Source organism: Amblyomma maculatum, chromosome 4 (assembly GCF_055883805.1).
Source record: "Amblyomma maculatum isolate TAMU_Amacu chromosome 4, ASM5588380v1, whole genome shotgun sequence".
In the NCBI taxonomy this organism is placed as follows: domain Eukaryota; kingdom Metazoa; phylum Arthropoda; class Arachnida; order Ixodida; family Ixodidae; genus Amblyomma; species Amblyomma maculatum.
This window is the reverse complement of record NC_139347.1, coordinates 20576744-20601096: the sequence shown is the minus strand read 5'-3', so window position 1 is coordinate 20601096 and position 24353 is coordinate 20576744. Positions and strand designations below refer to the sequence as shown.

At 48.4% G+C, this 24353-nt stretch overlaps 1 protein-coding gene across 2 annotated transcripts in view; it reads right to left on the bottom strand.

Annotated features, from left to right (window-relative positions):
- The window catches only part of LOC146190467 (uncharacterized), an 85767-nt gene that overhangs the window by 34279 nt on the left and 27135 nt on the right, over positions 1–24353 (bottom strand). For both annotated transcript variants that reach the window (XM_084600894.1, XM_084600895.1), the window contains exons 4-6: positions 11263–11364; positions 6010–6241; positions 2114–2351 (exon numbers count right to left, since the gene is read on the bottom strand). In XM_084600894.1, coding sequence (XP_084457020.1) covers positions 2114–2351; positions 6010–6241; positions 11263–11364 — 572 coding nt within the window. The remainder of the gene's footprint in view (positions 1–2113; positions 2352–6009; positions 6242–11262; positions 11365–24353) is intronic.

Genomic DNA, 24353 nt, shown 5'->3' with positions numbered 1-24353 from the left:
ATAACGACGCAAACTCCGAATACGGGCCCTGGAGTCAGAACGAGCCCTGGTTCCCCGCGCGGTCTTTCTGAAAACGAGATTCCCATGTTTCGCAGGCAGTGTGACGTCAATCGACGCCGCGATGCAAGCAAGCTTTTCTCTTCGTCATGCCGTCCATTGAGCGAGGGTATGTGAGAAGCACCGCGCGGATCGCATTCCGTGGCGCGGGACAGAGACAACAGGCGCGAAATTCCGCCCCGCCGCACGCTGAAGCCCACGCGAAGGCGTCAAGGGGACATGGCGCGAGACAGCGATCCGTCTAGGCGACAGCCGAGAAGGCATGGAAGAGGCGGCGCCCGCTGAGAACAATGACGCTGGCGCGCGCATCCGCGAAGAACGGCGTGTACAAGTGCACGCGGGGGCCCAGAGTCATCTTCTGCGTTTGCTCTCCAACTAATTCTCTGGTTAGTATAATGTTCGACCATATTCGACCATTTACTAATTTACTCGCGAACTGAAGAAATTTTGGAAATTTTTAGGAAAAAAAAAAAACAAACAAAAAACGATGAGGACATGCACAATAAATGTATGCTAGATCAACGCACCGAGCTAAAACGCTCAATGGCACCGATCCGCGGTCTGGTGAAATTTATCAAGCTGTCAAGCGACGTCTGCCGCAGACAGCGAAGGTTAAACCGTACGAGAAGTGCTGTAGCTCTCACGAACCTGTTTAGAGGTACACATTCCAGCTGAAATCTTCAACGGTAACGATCACTGTGGATAATGATTACGAAAACTTTTATAAATAGAAACAAGAGGGCGAAAACGTCCTCGATAATAAGGGAAGATCTTAAACAGCAGGGCGCTGGGGCGAGAGTGAAACGCCTGAGCAAGAATGACAGGAAGCCATACATCTCCCGGCGACGATTCACCGCGGAAGACACACTGCGACCGCGGCAGGGTGACGCGAACTTCCGGGCGGAAGCGAAGAGATCGCGAGAGATGGCGCCGGCGGCTCTCTCTTGCACAACTATCCGGTTTCTAGAAAGCAGCGCTTTGCCAGCCGCCTAGACTGCTATCTCGAAAACCGCGAGTATAGGGAGCAGCATAGCCGATAATGAACATTCCATTCCGTATAAGCTTGTCTACTTAGTATAAGCACATGCAAGCGAACGCAGCGCGGAAGTATACCTGCAAGGCACACGTATAGATATTCCGAACGGGAACGCGCAAAGGTCACGTAAATGAGACAAGTGCGTCAATGGATACACTTAGTACTTGGAGGCATCAATAAAGAAAACTTGAAGAGCGGCTTCCGGAAGCGACGTCACATGCATGGTATACATATATCACACGCTAGGATCATAGAGACGAAATCGTTACCACTTTTCAAGGTCGCGAGAGGTCGGGGGACCTCCGGAGGTACAAGGATTCTTATTTAATAGACCGGCAGGAACACGACACGGATCGTGCAGATGCGGGAAATTCGTGACACCCAAAGATTTCGCTTCGGAGAGGGAAAGAATGTAAACATGTTCTCATGAGACGAGACATCAATAAACAGTAAAACTGCCAGTAGTTCACATTTTGTAACGCGCTCAACTGAACATCGATGCGTTGGAAATTCTAAAACACCAGCTTGGGCTCGCACCATTCCAACTGCGTCTTTACTAATTGCACGTACGTAGAAATGCTGGAACACAAAAACACTATTTGCGTAAGAGCGAGAGGATGGCCGAATAAAACCGTATCGAACGGATAAAAAATGACGATACATCAAAGCTGCGTTTGCATGGTGCAAACACGGTGGCCTGCTTGCTGTGCTATGTCAATGCGCGCTAAACAAAACCATGGTAGTCGAAATTAATTCGGGACCCACCTCTAACAGCGTCCCTTACGGTTCAGGTGGAGCGTCGGAATGTTAATTCCTTACGAAGTGTCATCAGTAACACCATCGAGATCGGTCGCCTTTCGGGTTGCTATGTCGACAGCGTGTGAATAGCTATGAGCCTCGCGCGCAACACGGCAGGGTACAGTATAAGGCACCACTATTACCCCACGGCACTGCGTCGAAAGACACACACTCCTTTCCTTACTTCTGCGTAGACACGCGGCAACGGATGGCGTAACGTACCAACGGCTTGTTGCCCTGTTGCTGGTGTAGCGCCGCCATGGGCAGGTAGGCTGAGGAGGAGGTGTTCGTCCATCCGGCGCCGCACGAGCTGTCCTCGTCGAAGGAGCGCGCCGACGTGAAGTAGGCGGGCGGAGGAACCTGCGCCAGCTCGGCAGGGCTCAGGCTGAGTACCAGGCCGCCGCCGTTGCCCGACCGGTGGTCCTCCAGGGGCCGCAAGGAGGACGCCCTGGCCACGTCACTAAAGGCACAGGTACAGAAAGGACTAAGCACGCACAGATCTCGAGACACTGTACCGAGACACACGTAGAGCCTTTGTCGACAGTATAGAGCACAAGGAGTTTGGTTCTGGGCATGTGCTGTGTGCTTCGCTATCGCTAGCTTTCCAAGTAGCTGGAAGGTGAGAAAAACTCTAACCCTCCGGAAGTTGATTTCCACGAATGCTACAATTAGAGCCCTTGCACCTTTACAGGCTGCAAAGTTGTTCGAAACTTGGTTTGACCCCCCAGGGGCACAGAGGGGTTTAAGGAGCGTCTCCCTAGCGCACACCCCTAGGGAAGCCGAGCGCCAGGCCGGGGGACGCTTGTACCTTGCACGGCTCAGAACAACAAGCTGCAATGACTTCTTCACTTTTGACAGGAACTTTCCAGTCCCAAAGACGAGACTCAGTCTCAAAACGTACAGAACCCCCCCCCCCCCCTCCCCTCCCCCCCTTCCGTCAAAATTGAAGGGAGTGTACTTGAAACATGCCACCAGTTTGCTGCTGCCCTCCCAGCGCTCCAAGGCCATCGATAGCTTCAAGCATGTGAGCCTCACAGCGCAACCAGGTCCCAGCTTCACTCCCCACACTTTCGATCGCCCCCTTTGCATGTGCCCAAGCGTGCACCTGGCAAACTCAGCAGTGAGAGCTTCACCGGTCTGTTTTTAGGTTTAGCCATTGCCGGCATTAGAAGTTAAAGTTTAAGGAGCTGCAGTTTCCGGCTTTTATTTTCTGAGAATTAAGCGAAGGGTTTTCGGCGTCTATTTTAGAACGCTTTTCTTTTCTTTCGCAAATATTATTTAAGAATAGGAATTTATCGCGAATACGTTAAGAGGTACATTAATATACGTATACATGGCGAGGGCTCCAACGACTGTCACGGGAAAACTGTCAAAGTGTTGACAGTTTTCCGCTGATATACTGCAGTATTCTTGTCTTGTCGAAAGTCAGCTAATAGTTCAGCTTGGTCTTTTTTTGTATGCACGATAGTGTCTGTTTAACGGTAATTAATACGCAAATGGTGGTATGAAGCCATGCTTGCAGACGCAAGTGCTAGCGACATTAACTAAAAAGTCACGCACTACATTGCTCAGCCTCCGGGCAAAGGCGCAAGTGCAGCTTACTTCTAAAAGCAGAGTAATGTCGTTTGGTTATGAGGCTGGGTTGAGCGAGGAAGCGGGGAATTACGAGATCTGGATGCTGACGGCAGGGATGGAACTGCCCACGAACCGTCGCGGTGGCCAGAACGTGACACGTAGCGATTATGCATGACCTCGCCTTAATTAGAAGCGCTGGGCAAACCTTCTTGATTAAGTAACTGTCCTCGGTCAGTGATGACAGTAAACAAGCAGCGCTTCGCCAGAGGATGGCGGGGAAGTGCAGACCCCGTTCTGCATACGCGCACAAAACGAGGAAGCAATGCCTCCAAGCCACACAACTGCGTTTTTGCAACCGTGCCATCATCTCATTACGCCGCTAAACTTTGTATACATCTTTCTCGTTTTACAGGGTGTAACTCTTACTCATGCACTATTGCGGTCCACAGTTGGATACAACAGGAAAAAGTTGCAGATGCCACTATAGATGCCATTTGATCAGACAATGGCGTAGACCGATACTCATGAAGCCGCAGTTACTACGATAAAGGAGTGGTGCACCTGCTCTCATCTGCCACACTCTGCCTTGTCACACTGGCAGGTCCAAGGGACCTGCCACCCACTGGATTAACGACGTCATGATCGACACCCTGTCGACGTCACTAACCACAGGGAGGTCCTTTGAGGGACAAAATCTGCTTTCCTTGTGTCGGACTACTGATGCAGCCCGCGCATGTCAGAAATACAAAATTTCCAAACATGAATGTGGTGCACTTGTATCTGCGTCTTTTATATTTGAACCAAAAACTTCTAGTTACAGCACTTCTTGGTGTCCTGAGTTCTCAATGCCCTCGCGGAGTAGCAGTCGACCTCTTCTAACAGAGGCACCAGCATGCAAACTTTTCGCACCTTGTAGTGCTACTGGTGGGAATCTTTCAAGTACGTTCCACGTGTGGCTTCCGAATACCTACCTTCAAAATAAGCTGACACCTTGTCTATCATGGTTAAGTAAGCGTCCAGACCCGAAACATGCAAGCCAACATAATATGCAATACATTGTATTGCTGTTACCTTCCTGCTTCGCATTAAGCTTCACTCGATCCTAGAATGTGAACAACGCGCTGCCAAAAAGGGAACAGTATAAAACGCTCTGCCTCATAATCCACTAAATCTTAGATTTTTATGTCACACCTGCTTCCGCGAAAGGTGCACCTACTCTGAGTTCAGCAGTCGAAGACGGTTCTGCAAAAACGGCGGATAACCTGCGCTTTTATTGCCTTCCCATCGTTTTCCTCATCCCTTCCTACGCAGTACTCGTGCCAGGTCTCCGCAGTGCGTCTCGGAGGCCTTGCTCGGAACAATTTGCCTAATGAACAGCGTGTGTACAAAAAGCCTTCAGACTGCGCCAACGACGAAGTCGAGCGCAGCCCTTAACGCGAGTTCTCACAATCCGCACGGTCGCTGCCGCAGTTATGATGAGTGCTCTAAAACCGAGCCCGTCCGGAGAGGAAGAAGAGAAGGGGGAGAAGAAAATTACGGGAAAACAACACCCGTAAGTGGCCACCAAGCTCCAGTAAAAAAAGTGAGAGCACGCACGAACACTCATTACGTAGCAGCTGCAGCAGCGGGACATCATCACGCTATGAGAAGGGCAAGATGTGGGCGAGGAACTGCAATAACAACCTCCTGTATTCTCGCTAGTTCTTTTGTGCGGAGCCGCGGAAGCTGGTGCATTCGCAAGAAGTCTGATGCGGTGATTCAACAAGGAAGAGAGGGCAGATGCACCGAGCCGGCGCAAACAGCTTCGACTTCACGCGTGGCTGCTCTCCGTGCGTTTCTGCAGCTTCTGCATGCTTTCATGGTGTAACGTCTCTTTATTTTTCGCAAAGCTGTCCGCACTTTCCTTTTGCGCAGAAGGTCAGCTGAGACTCGCTCTTCACGTTCTACGAGTCTAGCGTACAACATTTTGCGGTATTCCATTGAGCAGCAAACCAGCACCTTGTCGTCCTTGTTCTTTGTAGCTCTGGGCCGGTATTCTGTAAGTGCACGCATCGGTCCGGGGCAGTGGTCCAATGATCTTGCATCAAGTTCAGACAGCGACAGGAAACAGCGCAATGAATCTATAGTGCATGAGAGACTAGTTCAATTCGAAAGCTCATCAGCACGCAAACCATGACTACTTTCCGAAAATAAGAAAAAAACCAGGCGTTACTCCTCATACGCATTTTTAAGGCGATTTTCACCAAATAAAGTAACTGTACTTTATCTCACTCGACCGGGAAGTCCGTTGTCATTCTTGGATGGAAAAGAAATGCCGTCTTTCATATTGGGCTGGCCTCTATACTGAGCATTCGCAAAATACTGCATTTACGACTATGACGCCCAGGCAATGATAAGCTGCGGGTAAAATCGCCAGCAAGCGGGACAGCAGCCTCGACGTGCGCCGCAGACCATGCGTGGACGTCCTCCTGGAACGCCGCGCGCGCTCATCTTCCGCGTTGGCGCCGCGGTCAGCCATCCGTGGAGCGGGCCTCCTTCCTCACCCGAGCGAGGGCCTCTTGGTGTGCCTGGAGGCTGCTGCGGCGTGCATGTCCAGTAGCATGTCCTGGGACCCGCCCAGGCCAGCGGAGTTCCGCCGTGGTAGACCACCTCCGCCTCCTCCGAGCGACGAGGCCGGCAGCGCCGGCCGTGGCGCGGGACTCGCGAACGCTGGCGGAGGGCTGATGGACCGCGGGCTGGCGTCCGCAGAGCCACCGCTGTCCGCCTCGGTGCGCTCTGCAAAAAAAGGGCATGCACGTGTTCCTTTGTGACACGGCGGTATGTGCGACCAACGACTGACGAGGCATTCGACAGGTTAAACTCCACATAGCAGGTGCTGGCACGTGCAATCAGATCGCAACACACACTGCGCGGAAACACGAAGTAGTGCACGGGAGAACATACAGCACGACGCTGGTTGTCTTCATTATGCAAACGTCGAGTTGCACTGTACCCTCGAGAAAGCGGACACGTAGACTGCAGGTCGTATCAGCGAGATGAAGATGGGATGTCGATTGCCACACGGTTCGCCACGTGTAATATTGTCCTAGCCTTATATACCTGCCAACAATTTCTCGACCGTAGCGACGCATCACATAATATTTAGAGGCAACAGGTTGTGGCATATATAGTTCAAGTACTCTAGACGGCCACACAAATACCCACAAGAGTCGTCCTTTATCAATGCTACCACTGTCACTGTTCCAAAGAGGGTGAATGAAAAAAAAAAAAAAAATGGTGCTGGGACTTCGTACGCATCGTACGAAATTGGCGACGAAGTTACGTACCGGAAACGGGACACATTATAATTGCATCTCCCTGCGCGCAAGATAAACACGAAGAGTAGGCAGGAAAAGAGGAAAAGAGCCACGAAAAAACCTCTATATGTGCAGCCAAAATTATTCGAGTTTCTTCACAGGGGATGATACTATTTGCCGCGAACACTTGGTCAATAAGACATTAAGTACAGTGCCTGACGCTCTCATCATCAAAGTTATCATTCAAAAAAAAAAAAAAACTCGTGCTTTCATTTTTAAAGAGAAACATCTAGATGAGTTCATGGCTTACAGATGGAGGTTTTAACAAAGCAGAGTAAAAAGTGTTACATAAAAATACTGCTGATTGTTTTGCAACGCGAATGATGGTATAGTGGTGTGAGGAGCCCGTAAATGGTACAGTGTTATCTCGAAGTTGATGTAGTGATGGTGCTGTTGTTGTAGGAGCTCCTTATCGTTGTTCGTAAAGGTCGTACAATAATAGCTTTTGGTCACGCTGTCGAGGGTATGAATGGCAAGACAGATGCGAACGAATCTCACGGATTGTTTTAACTCACTGCTCTATACTATACTATACTAACCTATACTATCCCCTTCATGGATCACTGCCTTGTCGTGGCGGAGGGGCTTGCGAAACTCGATGAAGTCGTGAGCTCTGCTGTGTAGGGCCACCCAAGATAGACAGGTCACGGCAGAGAGTTCTGACAAAATGTGATTCACTGGAGAAGGTAATGGCAACCCACGCCAGTATTTCCTGCCAAGAAAACCCTATGGCCAGTCACAATACCATTATCGATATGGCGCCGGAAGATGAGCCCCCCAGGTTGGAAGGCGTCCCACATGTTACTGGGGATGAACAAAGGGCGATTCCTAGTAGCTCCAGGACGAATGAAGCGGCTGGGCTAAAGCCAAAAGGACGCTCAGTTGTGGATGTGTCGGGAAGCGACCGGAAAGTCCGATGTTGCAAGGAGATATATCACATAGCAACATGGAATGTAAGATCTATGACGCAAGGTAAACTGGATATCGTCAAGCGAGAAATGGACAGATTGAACATTGATATCTTGGGTATCAGCGAGCTCAAGTGGACCGGAATGGGAGAATTTAACTCCGGCGACCATTATGTCTTTTATTGTGGGCACGAATCCAAGAGAAGGAATGGGGTCGCTCTCATAGTAAACAGAAGAATGGGCAAAGCAGTGATAGGGTACAACCCCAAAAACGACCGAATGATTTCACTTCGGATCCAAGGTCACCCTTTCAACATAACAGTTATCCAAGTCTATGCACCGACCACTGCTGCTGAAGAAGCTGACGTTGAGAGATTTTATGCGGACCTACAATGCCTTTTAGACCGCACCCCATCATCAGACGTCGTTTTTCTCATAGGAGACTGGAATGCTAAGGTCGGGAGTGAAGAAATATCCGGAATTACAGGCAAGTTCGATCTTGGTGAGCAAAATGAAGCTGGGCAGAGGCTAGTAGAGTTCTGTCAAGAAAACAACCTGACCATAGCGAATACTCATTTTCAACAGCACAAGAGGCGCCTGTACACATGGATTTCACCGGACGGTCTGTACAGGAATCAGATCGATTATATTATTTGCCGGCAGAGATGGAGAAGCGCTATACAAGCAGTAAAAACAAGGCCTGGGGCCGATTGTGGCACCGATCATCAGCTTCTTGTTGCCAAAATTAAGCTTCGATTGAGGAAAACGCAGAAAACTAGAAGGCCTTTCAGGTATGATCTGGATCAGATTCCATTAGAATATGCTGTGGAAGTGAGGTATCGATTTCAAGAATTAGATCTAGAAGACAAAGAGCCCGAAGAGATGTGGACTGATGTTCGTGATATAATACAAGAAGTTGCTACTAAGGTAGTTCCAAAGCAAAAGAAATGCAAAAAAGCAAACTGGTTATCTGATGAGGCTTTGCAAATAGCTGAGGAAAGGAGGATGGAAAAAGGTATGGGGGAAAGAGAAAGATACAAGGTTCTCAATGCGGATTTTCAGAAAATAGCAAGGAGAGATAAGAATGCCTTCCTGAACATACAGTGTCAAGCAGTTGAGGACAACAGCCAATTAAAGAACACAAGAGCTCTGTATAAGACAATCAAAGATATCAAAGGAAGCTTCTGTGCTAAGCTGGGCGTGATAAAGGACAAACTAGGCAAGGACCTCACTGAAGCCTCAGAGATAAAGAAGAGGTGGCAGGAATACACAGAAGAACTGTACAAGAAGGACCCGGATGTGCAAACCCAACATAGGACGGTTGTGATTACTTATCTCGAGCCGGGCATCCTGAAGAGTGAAGTTGAACGGGCCTTAGCCAGCCTTGCTAAGAACAAAGCTAGCGGAATTGATGGTATTCCAGCTGAGCAGCTTCAAAACCTCAACCACGACGCTGTTAACACACTGCATACATTATGTCAAAAGATTTGGACAACCCTGCAGTGGCCACAGGATTGGAGGAGGTCAGTTTACATCCCCATTCCAAAGAAAGGCAGTGCCAAAGATTGTTCCAACTACCGCACGATCGCGCTTATTTCGCATGCTAGCAAGGTGATGTTAAAAATCCTGCAAGGTAGGCTGCAGCAGTATGTGGATCGGGAGCTTCCGGACGTGCAAGCTGGGTTTCGCAAGGGCAGAGGAACTAGAGACCAAATTGCCAACCTTCGCTGGATCATGGAAAAAGCAAGAGAGTTCCAGAAACCCATTTACTTCTGCTTTATTGATTATGCGAAAGCGTTTGACTGCGTAGATCACAGCAGATTGTGGCAAGCTCTCCAAGAGATGGGAGTTCCAATTCACCTCATCTGTCTCCTCAGGAACCTTTATGAAGGGCAAGAGGCCACAGTCAGAACTGGGCATGGTCTTACTGATTGGTTTCCGATTGAGAAAGGGGTGAGGCAAGGCTGCATACTGTCGCCCTGCCTATTTAACCTATATGCAGAGTGCATCATGAGGAAGGCCGGTCTGGACGAGTCTTCAGCTGGAGTGAAGATTGCTGGAAAACGTATCAACAACCTTAGATATGCGGATGATACCACTTTAATGGCAGAAAGTGAAGTGGAACTCAAGAGACTTCTGATGCGCGTACAAGAAGAGAGTGAGAAGTTCGGGCTTAAACTGAACATTAAAAAGACGAAGATCATGGCGTCTTGCCCTATCAAGTCCTGGAGCATCAATGGACAAGAAGTGGAAGCTGTGACAGATTTTCTGTTCTTGGGCGCCAAGATTACCTCTGAAGGAGACTGCAGCCATGAAATTAGGAGACGCCTGCTTCTGGGAAAGAGAGCAATGGTTAGCCTTGACCGCCTAGTAAAGAGCAGAGACATTAGTCTGCCAACCAAGATCCGTATAACCCGTGCTATGGTCTTTCCAGTTGTGATGTATGGATGCGAGAGTTGGACTGTGAAAAAGGCTGACCGCCGAAGAATTGACGCGTTTGAATTGTGGTGCTGGCGAAGACTCTTAAGAGTTCCTTGGACTGCCAGAAGATCAAATCAGTCGATATTGTCGACCATAAACCCTGACTGCTCATTGGAGGGTCAAATTCTAAAGTTAAAGCTCAGCTACTTTGGTCATCTGATGAGAAGAGAGGAGTCGCTGGAGAAAGATTTGATGTTGGGAAAGGTTGAGGGTCGCCGGAGAAGGGGTAGGCAGCGAACGCGATGGTTAGATGGCATTCTCGAGGCATTGCAGATGAAGCTATGTGATGTTAAGAAGATAGTGAGAGACCGGAAAGCGTGGCGTGACATGGTCCATAGGGTCACGAAGAGTCGGACACGACTGAACGCCTGAACTGAACTGAACCTATACTATACTAAAGGGTTACGAGGGACTAATCGGACGACTCCTGATTAATTTAGAATATCTGGGGTTCTTTACCGTGCACCTACTTCGTATAATCCACGGGCTAGTTTTTTCTCTTTTTTTTTTAACATTCCCCCTCCTTCGAAGCGCAGCCGCCGCGGCGGGGATCGAACCCGCGACCAAGTCATCTAGCACCCTTTCAAAAATGATGTGTGAGCCAAAAATCGTCTTTCCGCTGTTTCAGCTCCCGAGATCAGCAGCTAGTGCACACGCCGCTTCGTCGGAATAATATATGTACTTTCCCCGCCGTGTTACGAAAGCAAATACGCGAGAGATAAGCTCCAGTAAAACAGAGGCCCATATGGGAGCGCATCAGGAGCCCTCCATTGTAGCTTATCTAGAGAAAAGCGGCGCATCCGGTTCACGTTACGGGAGACAAAGGTCGACAACCCTGCGACCGCAACGCTAACTTTGGGGACCCGCTGCAACAAGCGATGCGCGTGCACGTGCTCGCACAAACGGCACCGAGCTTCCGAGGAAAGGCGGGCCTACCCGAATTTGCATCTCTAATTGCGCGCCCTCAAATTCATGAGATGCGACTGGCCTCAAGCGTCGGAAAAGCGAGAGACACTGGGCTTACGGAGTAGAGATAGCTTGTTGCACTCACCTCGAATCATGTCCCGCGCCTGCTTTGCGATGCCCGTGTTGAGCTCCTCGAGCACGTCCGTCGCCCGCCGGGACTGGGCGTCGCGGATGTCCACGTCCACGCCTACGAGTGAAATTTGCAAGCGTGTCCGTTTTAGAAAACAGAAGATGAATGCTGTGAGATGATCGCGTCTAAATGTAATATACGCATAAGAGGTTCTCTTCGCTACCTACGCACGTTGCCTTGCCCAGTGCATGAAGCGAAACGTTTGCGAGATGTGAACACTTAATTACAAGGATCAGGTGCGCTTCAAGTGTTTCCTTCTCAGCGTCATTATCAACTAATTGTTTAAATATCAGAACTAATGTGTCCAAATATTAGCGAATCGCATTTTCTAGCATTTCACTGTATATACGTGTTTCAACAAATCCAATTATATCAACCTTTTTGCAAAGTACCTAATTTGATTATGCATATCTATAGGTTGTACATGCCTGAAACGTTAGTGTGTCCGCGAACGCTTCGCAGAAAACGCAGTTTTGTGCACTTTTGTGGGCGTGTTTTTCTTAGTTTTGGATAGCCATCCACTGATGATATTTTCGTCACTCTTAACAATTCAACACTGCAGACCTACATGGCGAGAAGGGTGTTTTTACATATAAGTGCAGCACTGAACTTCATTTTACGTATTTATTCGATGGTACAAAAATGGTTCAAAATGAATCGCAAACCGGACCAACTCAGTAGACCTGGGCCCGCTTGCACAAAACAATCTTAAGACTGTCTTAGCTAAGTCCAGACTTAACTGGAGTCTAAAGAATAGGCCACTAGCATGGCCGCTTAAGACTGGAGTCAAGACTGGGCTTCAGTCCTGACTTGAATAAGTCGCTTGTATGATTACGACTCTAGTGCTGTCTTGGTTAAGACACAAGGACGCCAGGTGTCTAAGTAGAGAAATTAGGGAAATACAGGGATGCGCTGGCACTGTCTTTGCTGTAAGATGTACACATTCCGTCAATTTTGCGTTGTGTAAAATCCGTGCCATTGCTTTTTGCGGCTTAAGATTGTGTTACGAGGAAAAATGCCCCAAGTGGTTGCTGAGGCCGTTCTGGGAAGCCACTCTGGTGAACATGAACCCGAAGCGTTCGACGTTCGGAACACGAGCCGTCTTAAATAAGCTTGGTCTTTCTAAACACGCCATTTAAGTCTGGACTTAGCTCGGACTTTATCGTGCAAGCCGGCCCTGGTTTGAAGCCTCGAACAATCCCGTACGCTCCACATTACAGCCTCGTCAAATTGCGCTGTGATAAGATTCGCACGTAGAAAATCGTCAATCCCACATCAAAAGCTCATGGGATAAATGAGTTCCAAAAAGTTGTAGGGGTTAAAATATAACAAGTTTGACGAGCGTTATCCATCGGCCGCAGGGGAAGTGGCTGCTGGCGCTTCGACCTTGGTCCGCTTCGGCGCTTGATAAGCTTCTCGACAACGGGCTATCTGGATTCTTGTTTGTCCCATGGTCTCCAGCAGCCTGTCTGGCACGCCGCTCTGCCATTATCGAGATGGCATATGCGCAAGACGTATTTAACTAGGTTAAATGTAGCAGCGGTGCAGATGGAACTTTGAAGACGACGAGGTTCAGTGCACAGCGTGAGTGTTCTGCACTGGAACTTCATGAAGACGACGATGCTTACTGCTCAGCGCGAGAGTCATGGAGGAAGAAGAAAGCTCCATGGCGAGAGTGCGTTGCAGTTTTACACGAGGCGTGATAGGCTGCGGCGATACATAGCGCTCTCGTGCGTAGGCACGATGATGAAGACGACGCCTGCTACCTGCAAGATGAGATGAAGACTACGCTGTCTGCTGCGCAGCGTGAGATGAGACAACACGCGACGCACGAGTGCGTGCATGGCGCCATCTGTGCAACGCATAAGGTACTAGGTGTTAGAATAACGCGTACTCGCAAAATGAATGCAGTAGAGCTAACGCTCTAACAGAGATTAATCGCACAATGCCACAAAAAGTCACGTGAAGTGCTTCTAGTATGAGGAGACGCACTGATGCTTCACCTGCTGGCACCGACAACTGGCAACTGGGTCGCGAGCGAGGAAGCGCTAAAATAAATTTGTTGTTGAGCTCATGCATCCCGTAAACTTTTGCTGGAGACTGTACGCTCAGACTCTTGCGATATGCAAGGCCGATTCCAGAAGTCACCACAGAGTTAACAGAGCATGCGCAGTCGCTGCAATGAAGGCATTTGCAGGTGCGGGAGTGGAGAGTTGGGGGGAGAGGAGTCATGAACTCATTGCCCTCGAGATATTTGCCTTTTTTTTTACTGCGTTATCAGCATGGCCTTATTTCCACACACACACACACACACAAAATAATCCGTGACCTCTGTGTGTGTCCGAAGTCTCCTCCATTCCCCAGCACCCCTTGCGGATTGGAAAGGATCGAAGCACCTTCCGGGCCTGGAACATGGGTCAACAGGCGCGTGGGAACACAATCACGTATAGTGTGGCCGCCATCATGATGGGCCCAGGTCGCCCTCACATTTCGTAGTGCTTGTGAAACGTAGTAGATACATACAGGGACCGCGGACATGTCAAACGTTGACGTTTCGCGACGACCTCAGTGGAATGTTGCCATCCTGATCCACAGTGTAACACCGGTATCGCTAATATTCGGGTTCGGAAAGTGGCCGTACCTCCGAAAGGAAGTTTAGATAGCTATCCGCAGTTTTGAGACAAATACTTAAATTACACTATTTGCAATGTGCCTGGCATTGCCACGCTCAAACTCAAGAGTCGCGCGAAGAGCATTCTCCGCGAACACGAACATATAAGCCTCCCGACCTATTCCGGAAGTCCTTCCGGAAGGCGGAGGGCATGTAAAGGGCAAAGAGGTAAGCTTCTTTTCTCTCTTTAAAAAAATTGGAGTACAGGGGATGAACTTTCACAGCATTATGGTGGGTGGCTTCAACTGCATTCGTGGAGTCACGTATGCTTCTTTAACAAAAGTTGAATGAGAGACATATTACGGATAGGTGACATCGCCGCCGGCACCGTGCGTCGCAATCGATGATACGTCTCCTTTACCGAAGCTATGCCAATTAGGGGTTCTCAAGACGCGCTATCTGTAATCACGAGCTGGTCTGTACATAGGCGGGTCTGCAAGTAGGCATAACTATTGGGGGGGGGGGGGGGGGGATAAAATTATCTTTCCCACTTCCTCGCAGAGAAGAAAAACCATGGGTTTCTTTTTTTTTTCGGTTTTGTCGTCGTCATCGTCGTAACAAGCGTGTTGTTTGCACGCATCATGGACACTCCCAATTTCCCAATGTCGAATGCGGGCCACCGACCCCCTCTTTTTGGCGGAGGCCGAGAAAGCAGCCAAGTCAGGACGCCGTGGGTGGCGGAGAGAACCCACGAACGTGAATCCGCAACCTTGATGCTCGGGCGCTGTCTCTGTTCCCACGGGCCCCGGTCGAATAAAAAGTTAGCGGCCGAAAACGGGCAAGCAGACCGCCTACCGAACACCTCCTCGAACGCATCTCCGTGGTGGCGATCGCACAAGAAGCCTCGACGATGGCTGTCTCGATTTACCTCCTGAACAATAAAGGGTCAAGAAACCCCAGAAAACGTTCGTGAACAAGATAAAAGACACCGCAAACAAGCGAGTCCATTGTTCTCGTACGTTAGCGTTTGAGCGTCGACGCCGGAGGCGTCCAACTATAAGGTTAACGGCAGCTACACCTCACAACCACAATGACACGCAGAACGTCAGGTTCTATACAGTGATAATCTATGCGTGCACCGGTTTCAAGCAAAAACGTGCAAAACAAAACAGCGCCCCCATCATTCCGTTAAGCCATTCGCACCAAATATAATCTTGTCAACTCAGTCGTGGCCAGAGTGCAGCACGAGAAATAAGATACGAAGCTGAGCATGCAGACGGCTTCAGGGCAACCGATGGGACAGTAACTATAATACTCGCTGAAAACACACACACAAATGTATATGTATATGTATATGTAAAAACACACAAATGTATATGTAGAGTAATATACGCTGCAATATTGCAGCGTATATTACTCACATACACGAATACTATACTTGCACAGCCACACAACTACATGAGATCACTTACGGGCACGAAATGCCAGTATAAATAACAACAACATAACAGAGTAAAAATAAATTTCGCTGACATCAATCTGTCTCAAAAGTATACATATATATACATCCGCGGAAAAGAGGCTGAAGTCAAGTCGTTTCGAACAATTTTCTGCTCAAATGAATGCTACTGTTTGATATTAAGTGAATGACACAGCCCAGCACCTACTTAGTACGCATCGGCATTAAATGCCCAATGCAGTTGAGACAAAATGCGACATTCGCCAGCAGCCTCCTAAATATTTCGACGTGTTCAGCCCATAATAAACTCTGACCGAAGATAACTGTTAGACGTTTGATAGCTGGAACTATGGTGATGAGCCCATCCTTGGGCGAAATGGCAAGGCGTAAATTAGCATATTACGAGGCCAGAAAATAACAGTTACGGTTTGTTCTCGTTTCTTTCTTTTTCACTAAATGTGATAAAATAACTAATATCCAAACCACGGTGCAAGATATATAGGTGGGGACACAGCGTACTGCGCCGGTTCCAGATAAAGTCCCCTAGTTAGTCTAAGCCATACGAGATGGCAGTTCGCTCAGCGGCCTGTGACGTAGTGGGAGGCACTGCTTTTCTATGGTGAATACATGCTTTTTGAGAGCCATTTTCTCGTAAACTGTGGCCTATGATGAGAGAAAAATATTTTTGTCGCGTTGTTTTTGTCTAGGTACATTATTCAGCGCAGTTTTATAAATCTGTGGCTTTGTGAATACTTAAATAAAAGCGCAAAAGGCGAATGAATTTTCGCGCGGAATTTGAACCTGCTGCACGCATAAGCGGCGGCACTTTGACAACAAAGCATTAACCATCAGTCGTTTCATTTGTTTTTTGACTTTACATCTTTTGTTCGCCAATCAGTGCGCCCGCTCATCCTTAGTTTGCTCCTTACTTTATTCCTTCAATACATTATAGGTCCTCTAACTATATTCTGCTAGTTCCCACTGAATTCCCCCCTTCCTCTCACTTCCTCTATACCATTACTTCTCTTAGCTTCTTTTTCCTTTCCCTTATTCTTTTATCCTCAAGGTATAGGGTACAGAGGGGAAGAGAATTTCACAATGAAAAAGAACACCAAGTATAATTTATTCAATACAAAAAATAGCGGTAAAATTACGGTTAACAGCTTTCTTGAATCTACGTTAGAGACAGCGAACAGTAATGTGATGTGGTGCGCCAAAGCCGCATATAAATCAGTTGATGAACATAAATAGATAGATAGATCGTGCAGCCGTTCGTGCAGTCGGGATTCGTGCAAATATTGAAGACAGTTGAGCTTGCTTGAGGCAAAAAAGCCTTAAATCACGGCAGCATTTGTGACGTTTTTCGTACACTTAACACGTCCGTACTTTTCCTCGCTTGCTTATTCCATTCTTCCACTCAGTTTGCACGTTAGTGATTCATGCGATAGAGAAGCGGTACAGGGCGCTGTTGCATTTCCTTCATTAAGTGGTTAAGGATACCGTATGAATTTTTATATTTTAATCCCATTCGCCCAACCGAACGCAGGATTCGCTTTCCCTGCTCTATTTACGCTATCCAAAGTGACAAAACTGCTTCCCCGGCGCCTTCAATTGAATAACGATGACTCAATGGTTGAGTAATGTAGTACTCACTCCCCCATATTTCAACATAAAGTGCAACTTCAACCTTTTCTTCACTTCGTTGTTAGGAATATATTACGTCAATAGTATTGACAAGCCAATAAATTATTCTGGACCTCGCTTCTGGACTGATGCAGTGGGCACGGCTTAAGAATAAAGTGCTACGGTGATGCTTCTGGCGACGACGAAGAAACAGTTCGGGCCACGCAAACGGCTCACGCAGGAGAAACGCTCCGCGCGATATCAGCGGGTTGCTATCGCAACGGCGTTGTCGATGTATGTGTTTTTTTCTTCCAGCGAAGATTCACCGCTACATCGACGCTGACGCTGCGATCAGCGGCCCGGTTCGGAGGAGCGTGGCTGGTACCTTATCTGGAAATTTGCGTCCAGTGCCTCGCCCGTGCTGTGTCCCCACCTAAATATTCTTGCACCGTGATCCAAACCAATCGTGGAGCAGGTTAAAACGAAGTGCGGCCTGTAGCTTGGGATCAGGTATACGTGAGGCTGTGAAGGATGTTCTGCGTAAATTACAAAAGTCGGAAGCTTGCTTATCCGGACGATGTCGTTAGCATAAAAGGGAAAGTAGTGGTCCCAGAATCGTACCGTGCGGCAGGTCAGAAAAGATATGCGTTCGAAATCCAGCAACCCGTTGTTCAGTGTGACTTTGGGGCACAAAATTATATGCAGGATAAAACTAATTTTGGGAAATTATCCGCGAAAATCGCAGGGCTTGAGTTTATATAACATTGTTTTGTGATAAATGCAGTAAACACCTCAAATAGCACTAAATACTGCCAAAGAGTATAAAAATAGTTGTTTTTGGGTTGGGAATATGGATACTACGGGGAAGTTTTCTTCAAAGGTATGCTGGTTTGACATGACATGTTTATCACAGAAACTCTACATTCACCCCTATATAGTTCTCACTTTTTTTTTTAACGTTCGGGAAAAGTGGTACATCGATAGTACCGGCCCTCGGGGTAAATATAAATCATTTTTGTCTCCACTTTTATTAAGAATGGTTACTTTAGCAGTCTGCATTTTATGGGAAAATATTGCTTGTTTAAGGCAATGTTTTGATTCTTTTTTTTTTTTTAATCTAGACAAAGTACGTCAGCCATATGTCTTAGGCCACTACTATAGAATTTTAATTTCGCCGATCTCCCGTGATCGGCTGCGAGAGCTGCTCGGCTCCACTTAAACAGGTTCTTGCACACTAAACGTGCGTGCGTGCGTACATAAGTGCGTGCTTGCGCGCGCGGGCGCAAGCGGCCTCAACACTTGTGTTCACTGCAGATGGTTTTCCAGTGCTTACGCCCTGTGCAAAGCGACGGCCACGCCACTGGTGGCGGAGTTAAAACTAAATCCGGGAGCGGAGCCGGCCGTGTCGTCAGCTAGCCGTGTGTTTCTAAGCAGTCCTCGCGTCATAAATTCGTTTTCCCGCGGCGCTTGCATCGTTGCATAAACAGCATCCACTGCATGCACTATAATATATTATACGAACCACGGGGCATGTTCGAAAGCTATCAGAAATGCGCTGGAGATTGTATTTACTCGTCCCACCTCCAAAAAATACGACCTAGAGCGTACTGTTTGAGTTCACTTCGCGTTAACAAAACGCTTGTCATTCCTGTCTCATGTTTCGATGTGAAAGCATTTCAAATATTATCGGCGCATCATAGTGAATTTTCTGAAGATCGCTATTATTCGCGTTTAGGTAGAGGAAAAAAGTATATTTTGGTTACTGAGTAAACCTATAATAGCTTTTTTTACTTAGTGCAGTGCGACATATAGTTATAATTGGTTTGCATGAAAGGAAAGGCGGAGTATCTGTCACACTTTCTCCGGCAAGTGCGAGTTTTGACGGTACACCGTCGCTCCTGTCGCGTGGCGTTCCTTGGCGCGCGTTCAACTGTGGCATTGCAGATGGCAGGGACATAGACAAGTACTAATCTCGCAAAGAACAGCAAAGCAAAAAACAGCAGCAAAACAACGGATATACAAATTGCCGACAGAACCTGCAAGGCTAATCCCATCTGTATACAGTCAGTAAGAACTTCAACCTCAGTCTCTCAGCATCAATGGATATACAAGAACAATCAAGAAAGTGCGGCGAGAGAGACAGACGTACAGAACACAAAAACATTGGAGAAAAAAAGAGAGAGAGAGAGAGACGAATAAAATAGAAAGCACGATAGCCCACAACAAATAGAAATGAAATAGGAATAAAATGGGGTAGAAAATTGAGCTTGGCAGTCTCCTACCGCATTGTAATGGTTCACAAAAATCCCAGAAAAAAAAGCTAATAAGGAGCAGAAGAATGACTGGAGGGGCGTGTACAACTTTGTCCTCAAATACGTTCGCTCATGCCTAGTCCGCAAACGTCGCAAGTCCCCTAGTCATCTTTCTGCTGGCGAGTTGCAGCCGTTACCTTGCCCATCACGCCCCTTTGATCACGTCGGTATTGATTTATACGGTCCGCTCCCGTACACTGCCGCTGGAAACCGTTGGGCCATCATTGCGGTTGACCACCTCAATCTTCCACAGCGTCAGACGTAGCCTTATTCATTTTGCAGCGATTCGTCCTACGCCACGGCGAACCTCGTGAACCACTCAGTGACAGAGGACGCGCATTTTTATCTGACGTTGTTAAAGCTCTGCCGAACAAGTGCCACATACTTCATCGAACCTCTACCGCCTATCATCCGCAGACTAACGGACTCACCGAAAGCTTCAACCGTACTCTTGGTGACATGCTTTCTAAGTACGTCTCCTCCGACCACTCTGACTGGGATCTCCTCCTTCCATATGTGACGTACGCATACAATACTGCTACGCAGTCAACTACCGGTTTCTCTCCATTCTATCTTCTTTACAGCCGTCACCCCTCTGCTCCACTAGATACCATTCTTCCGTACCAAACAGACCCATCTGAGTATACCGCTGCTTCTGAAGCAGCGACATGCAAAGGAGTGCCGCCAAATTGCCCGGTCTCTCACAGCTGAAACCCAGTCCCACCAGAAATCCCGCAGCGACAGCCATCAGACGACACCACAATTCTCTTCTGGCAGTCTTGTGTGGCTCTGGATTCCATATCAGGGACTCCCAGACTATCTTCGAAATTTATTTCCAAGTATCACGGCCCCTACCGTATCCTGGAGCGCATCTCTCCTGTCGATTACATTTTGGAACCGCTGATGCCCTCACCTGATCTCGGTCGACGCGGCCGCGAAACTGTCCACGTCCAGCGCCTTAAACAATATTACGACCCTGCCATTTTGCCTACGCCGTAAGTCACCAGGGTGGCTCCTCTTCTCCCCGGGGGCCCTTGTAAAGAGGAAGATGCACATTCGAAGACAAAGGAGAAGCTTCTGTGCGCTGTCACCAGTGACATCGCTATCGGTGTGTGCTCTGAACCTACTCGTACGTGGAATGTTCCTGACGGCCTTCTAGATCGCCCAGTACCTCTAATAGACCCCCATCCTACAGTATATGTACTCGTTCGCCCTGTTACCATGCAGCACATACTCGCTTGTCTTGTGCTTACGCCGTACGTATGTATACGGAACGTAGCCCTTCATCTCAGCAAACTTGCTTGAATCCCTCAGACTCCACTCTACCTCGAAAGCGCACAATCCATACAAATCAAATAATCAAAACCAATCTATAGCACATCAGTATCAACGCATGCAAATCAAATATCTCATTCCCGACTAAACAGCGATTCGAGCCTAAAGAAAGGTTTAGTTCGTGGGTTTAACGTCTCGAAGCTACTCATAAGCTATAAGGGTCGCTCAAGCCAAAAGAACCATAATTTGCCTTTTTCCAGCGTTAAATGCAAGCGGGTAATTTTCCAGTCCATGCGTAAAACTTGGCAGAACGTGTCATTAATGGTAGAAACAGTAACTCGAACTATCGTATAATGAATTTCTGTTTCGCGAAACGAAAGATAAAGGCTTTAAATTCACTCCAAATAAAGCCCCTGGGTGCTCATTCTGTGCAACCAACCGATTCACGCCAGAAAAGCGCCCGTGAAACAATTCCCGCCGCCGCGGTTCCCACAGACTTCTTCGGCCGACGAGCGCGAACCGAGACAAGCGCCAACGCTCATGACGTATACTACGCTGCGTACGCGTCAGCCGCCGCCGTCTTCACGGTCGAGCACGCGGGCGCTGTTGTTAGCACGCGCGAACGGGACGGAACACAAGGGCGCGGCGCTTACGGCCCCTGAAAGGATGCGGCGGCGAGTCAAGGGCGCAGCCGCCGACGCCGCTCGCGTAATCGCGTCACGCGAACGTCCCGCTACACGGCCGCCCACACGACCCACTTCAGCTGCTAGGCGCGTGAGCGCGCCCGCAAGGAGGTTGCCGTGTCATTGTCACTGCCGCCTCGTGCTACAGGTGCTACACATCGTGCCGCACACACCCATGGCACGCGGCGGACGGACGCGCGCAGAGGGAGCTCAAATACGCCATTCCGAGGTGCATTCCCTTGGGTTCAGCAGGCGGTATCAAGTTACAAATGTTGATTAAGAGCATCGGAAAACCTTGCCCCATTAGCAGCTTAAATGACGTCACGATGGAGCAGATTCTACTAGCTGATAGTAGGTGGGAAAATCTAGTGCTTATACACGGACGTGCGGGAAAAAATTGTTTTGGCTGTGGTCGCAACGCTCAGACATGTAATCCAGTGCCTGAAAATATCTGTCTTTACACGGGTGTCTGGTTACAGAGTACGTCTCAAGGTGACATCTTTCACAGCGCGAGGATAGAGCAGCCGAATTCGTTTGGCGTATACTATCAGAGATACTAGCTGGAAGCTGGTAACAATTGGTTACAAAGTGGGCGGCGCAATTCCGAACAGCTTCTAGGCTGTTAGTGAGAAACTGTGTGAGGTGATTCCACACAATGCAAGCATTTTCGACAATAGGCTGCACGTTGGTTATAGTAACTGCGTATCTCGCTTGAAATTTCTCTTCATATTATGGTTAAGAGCGCGTCTTGCGTTAACGGTTATACAATGGACGTAATAAGCCCCTGATAAGTCAGGAGATTTGAGTAAAATCTTCGATAAAATCGCTGTCTCAATGGCTGTTTTTGTTGGAGAATTTTAGCACAGTGTATACCAGAACATACGCATATATGCCAATCCTGCATAAGCACTGACCAAACGCGGATGCGGAATTGCTGCTGCGCATGCGCAGCAGGCCTACGCCAGTATGTTTAATTTGCAACACTCTAACAACACGTCACCACCAGGGGCAAAGGGTGTGATTTTTTATCTTTTTCGTCGTTACTGCACATTGCGGTCCGTAAAACGACGGAACAATGGAAGGTCCACCGACGACAATGATGCTCGCAGTTCTTCCGTGCTTCTCCCTGGGAAATGGCGCAAAACAATGGCGAAAATTGGGCGCCTCCATCGCCCTCGTCTGCCAGATCCCTCTGAGCGCACGGCCGCGTGCCTACTCTTTTGCCACAGCTGCTGTACCTGGTAGTCCAGTGTATGCTCCCTGTGGGAGCACATGCAGGAGTGAGTGAAAACTATACTACTAGCTCATGCTGCCCGCTTCCAACGGCACCGTCACAGACAGCCGCGTTAGGAGCGATCCCAACTTGAAACGTCAAGCGGCGCCACAGCTGGCAAGAGAGCAAATGGCACAAGCGCGGTCCATATCATTTCACAATTCCGGTCCTATGAAGTCGAAATATTGGAGGCAAAAATGGTGAAAAACATCAGTCTCCAGACACTATACGGTTACTTGTCTAAAATTTTTAAAAATAAATGCTGCAAACAAGACGAATCACGTTCACCGCCCTAGTTGTGATAGCGACTGACCAACACCCAGCACAGTTTCCAAGAGCTGCAGTTGAAGCAATTCAGTGTCTGGTACAAGAACAGAAGGAAGAAGAAATCCCTCCTCCACCCTTACTACCCTACACGGTGAAGTTTGCTTTTTGACGTGACAGTGATAAGGCACCTTTCTCTAGAAAACCTGTCATAGGGGTTGAGAGCTAAAAATCACTGACATTGCTCTGGCAAGTGGTAGATGGGGGTTGGCATATGACAACGCAGATTGTTCGTAGGGTTGTGCAATGTCACTAGACCACGTGACATGGCCGATTTGGTAAGGGCTTCCAAATCGGGCTTCTCAATTCAACGGGAGAGCGAGAGCGAATCCATCCCTCTGATACTTCATTGCGAGTCAAACAGGCCACACAGGCGGCACATTCGTATGACTTTGCTAAGCGGGGCTTCATAAATACTTTTAGTTAGCGCTAGCGCTCACCGCGACTTTCCACCACTACCGCGCGCCGCCAGCCGCGCAGGCATTGAATGCCGCGTGCCGAATCAGCCGGCATTTGACGGGAAAGTGACGCCATCTATCATCATTAGGGTGATCTGCGCATGCGTACTGACTCTCGCGCGGTAGCGGTAGACAGTGGCGGTCAGCGGGAGCGCTAAACCAAAAGTCTCTATTCTGGTCTTTCACACACAGCTTGCGAGCTATGCTAATGAGCATGTGTGACATAATAGAGGCACGAATTCGGGGTTTAGTGATAAGGAAGTGGTAAAGTGCATGTAAACGAAAGATGATCCTCAAGTGAAGCCGCGGACGGGAGTCGTTAGGCGGAACTTAAGCGTTCTCTCCCCCTCCATCCTTTTTTTTTTTTTTTTTCTGCATACGTGGCAATGGAACGCGCAACCGTTCTTTCCAGTGCTTTCTCTTACTGTTCGCAGTCTTCTCTCTTTTCTGTTTTGAATGCATTCGTGGTCGTCGTCGTTGCTTTACGAGAATCACCGCATTGTGAGATGATGGTATACCGTTGGATGAAGAAGCTCGGTTGTACGGAAATCCTACAGCGTTATGCACTGTAAACATCCGCTTAGGGAAGTTACTTTGTTAAGTAGGCTGTTCTACAGCACAAGGGCATTGGCAAGAAATCATGCTGAAGCCACGAGAAAAAGTGTCACGCTTTGCTGGCCACCCCCAACGAGCGGCAGTTCCACTGCCGTCAACATGCAGAGGAAGTCCGCGCGCGGGAGAGAAAAACGCCCTCTTACAGGCAAACTAAAGATGTCCGCGAGGTTTGAACGGCGAAAAATAATCATCGGGCAACCATTAACGATGCTGCACGTTCCAGCGCTAGATGCATACTGAGGCTAAGTCATGATGTGGGCTGCGTATATAGTAATGGAGATAAAAGGAATTTTCCCTCAAGGATAACCCTTGTTCACTAAGATCGTCCATACGTGCTGTTCGTTCCCGAAGTTGCCTACACTGAAGCTGCCCTTCAGGACAATTCAACTCCGGCTGCGATCGAACCTAGGTCA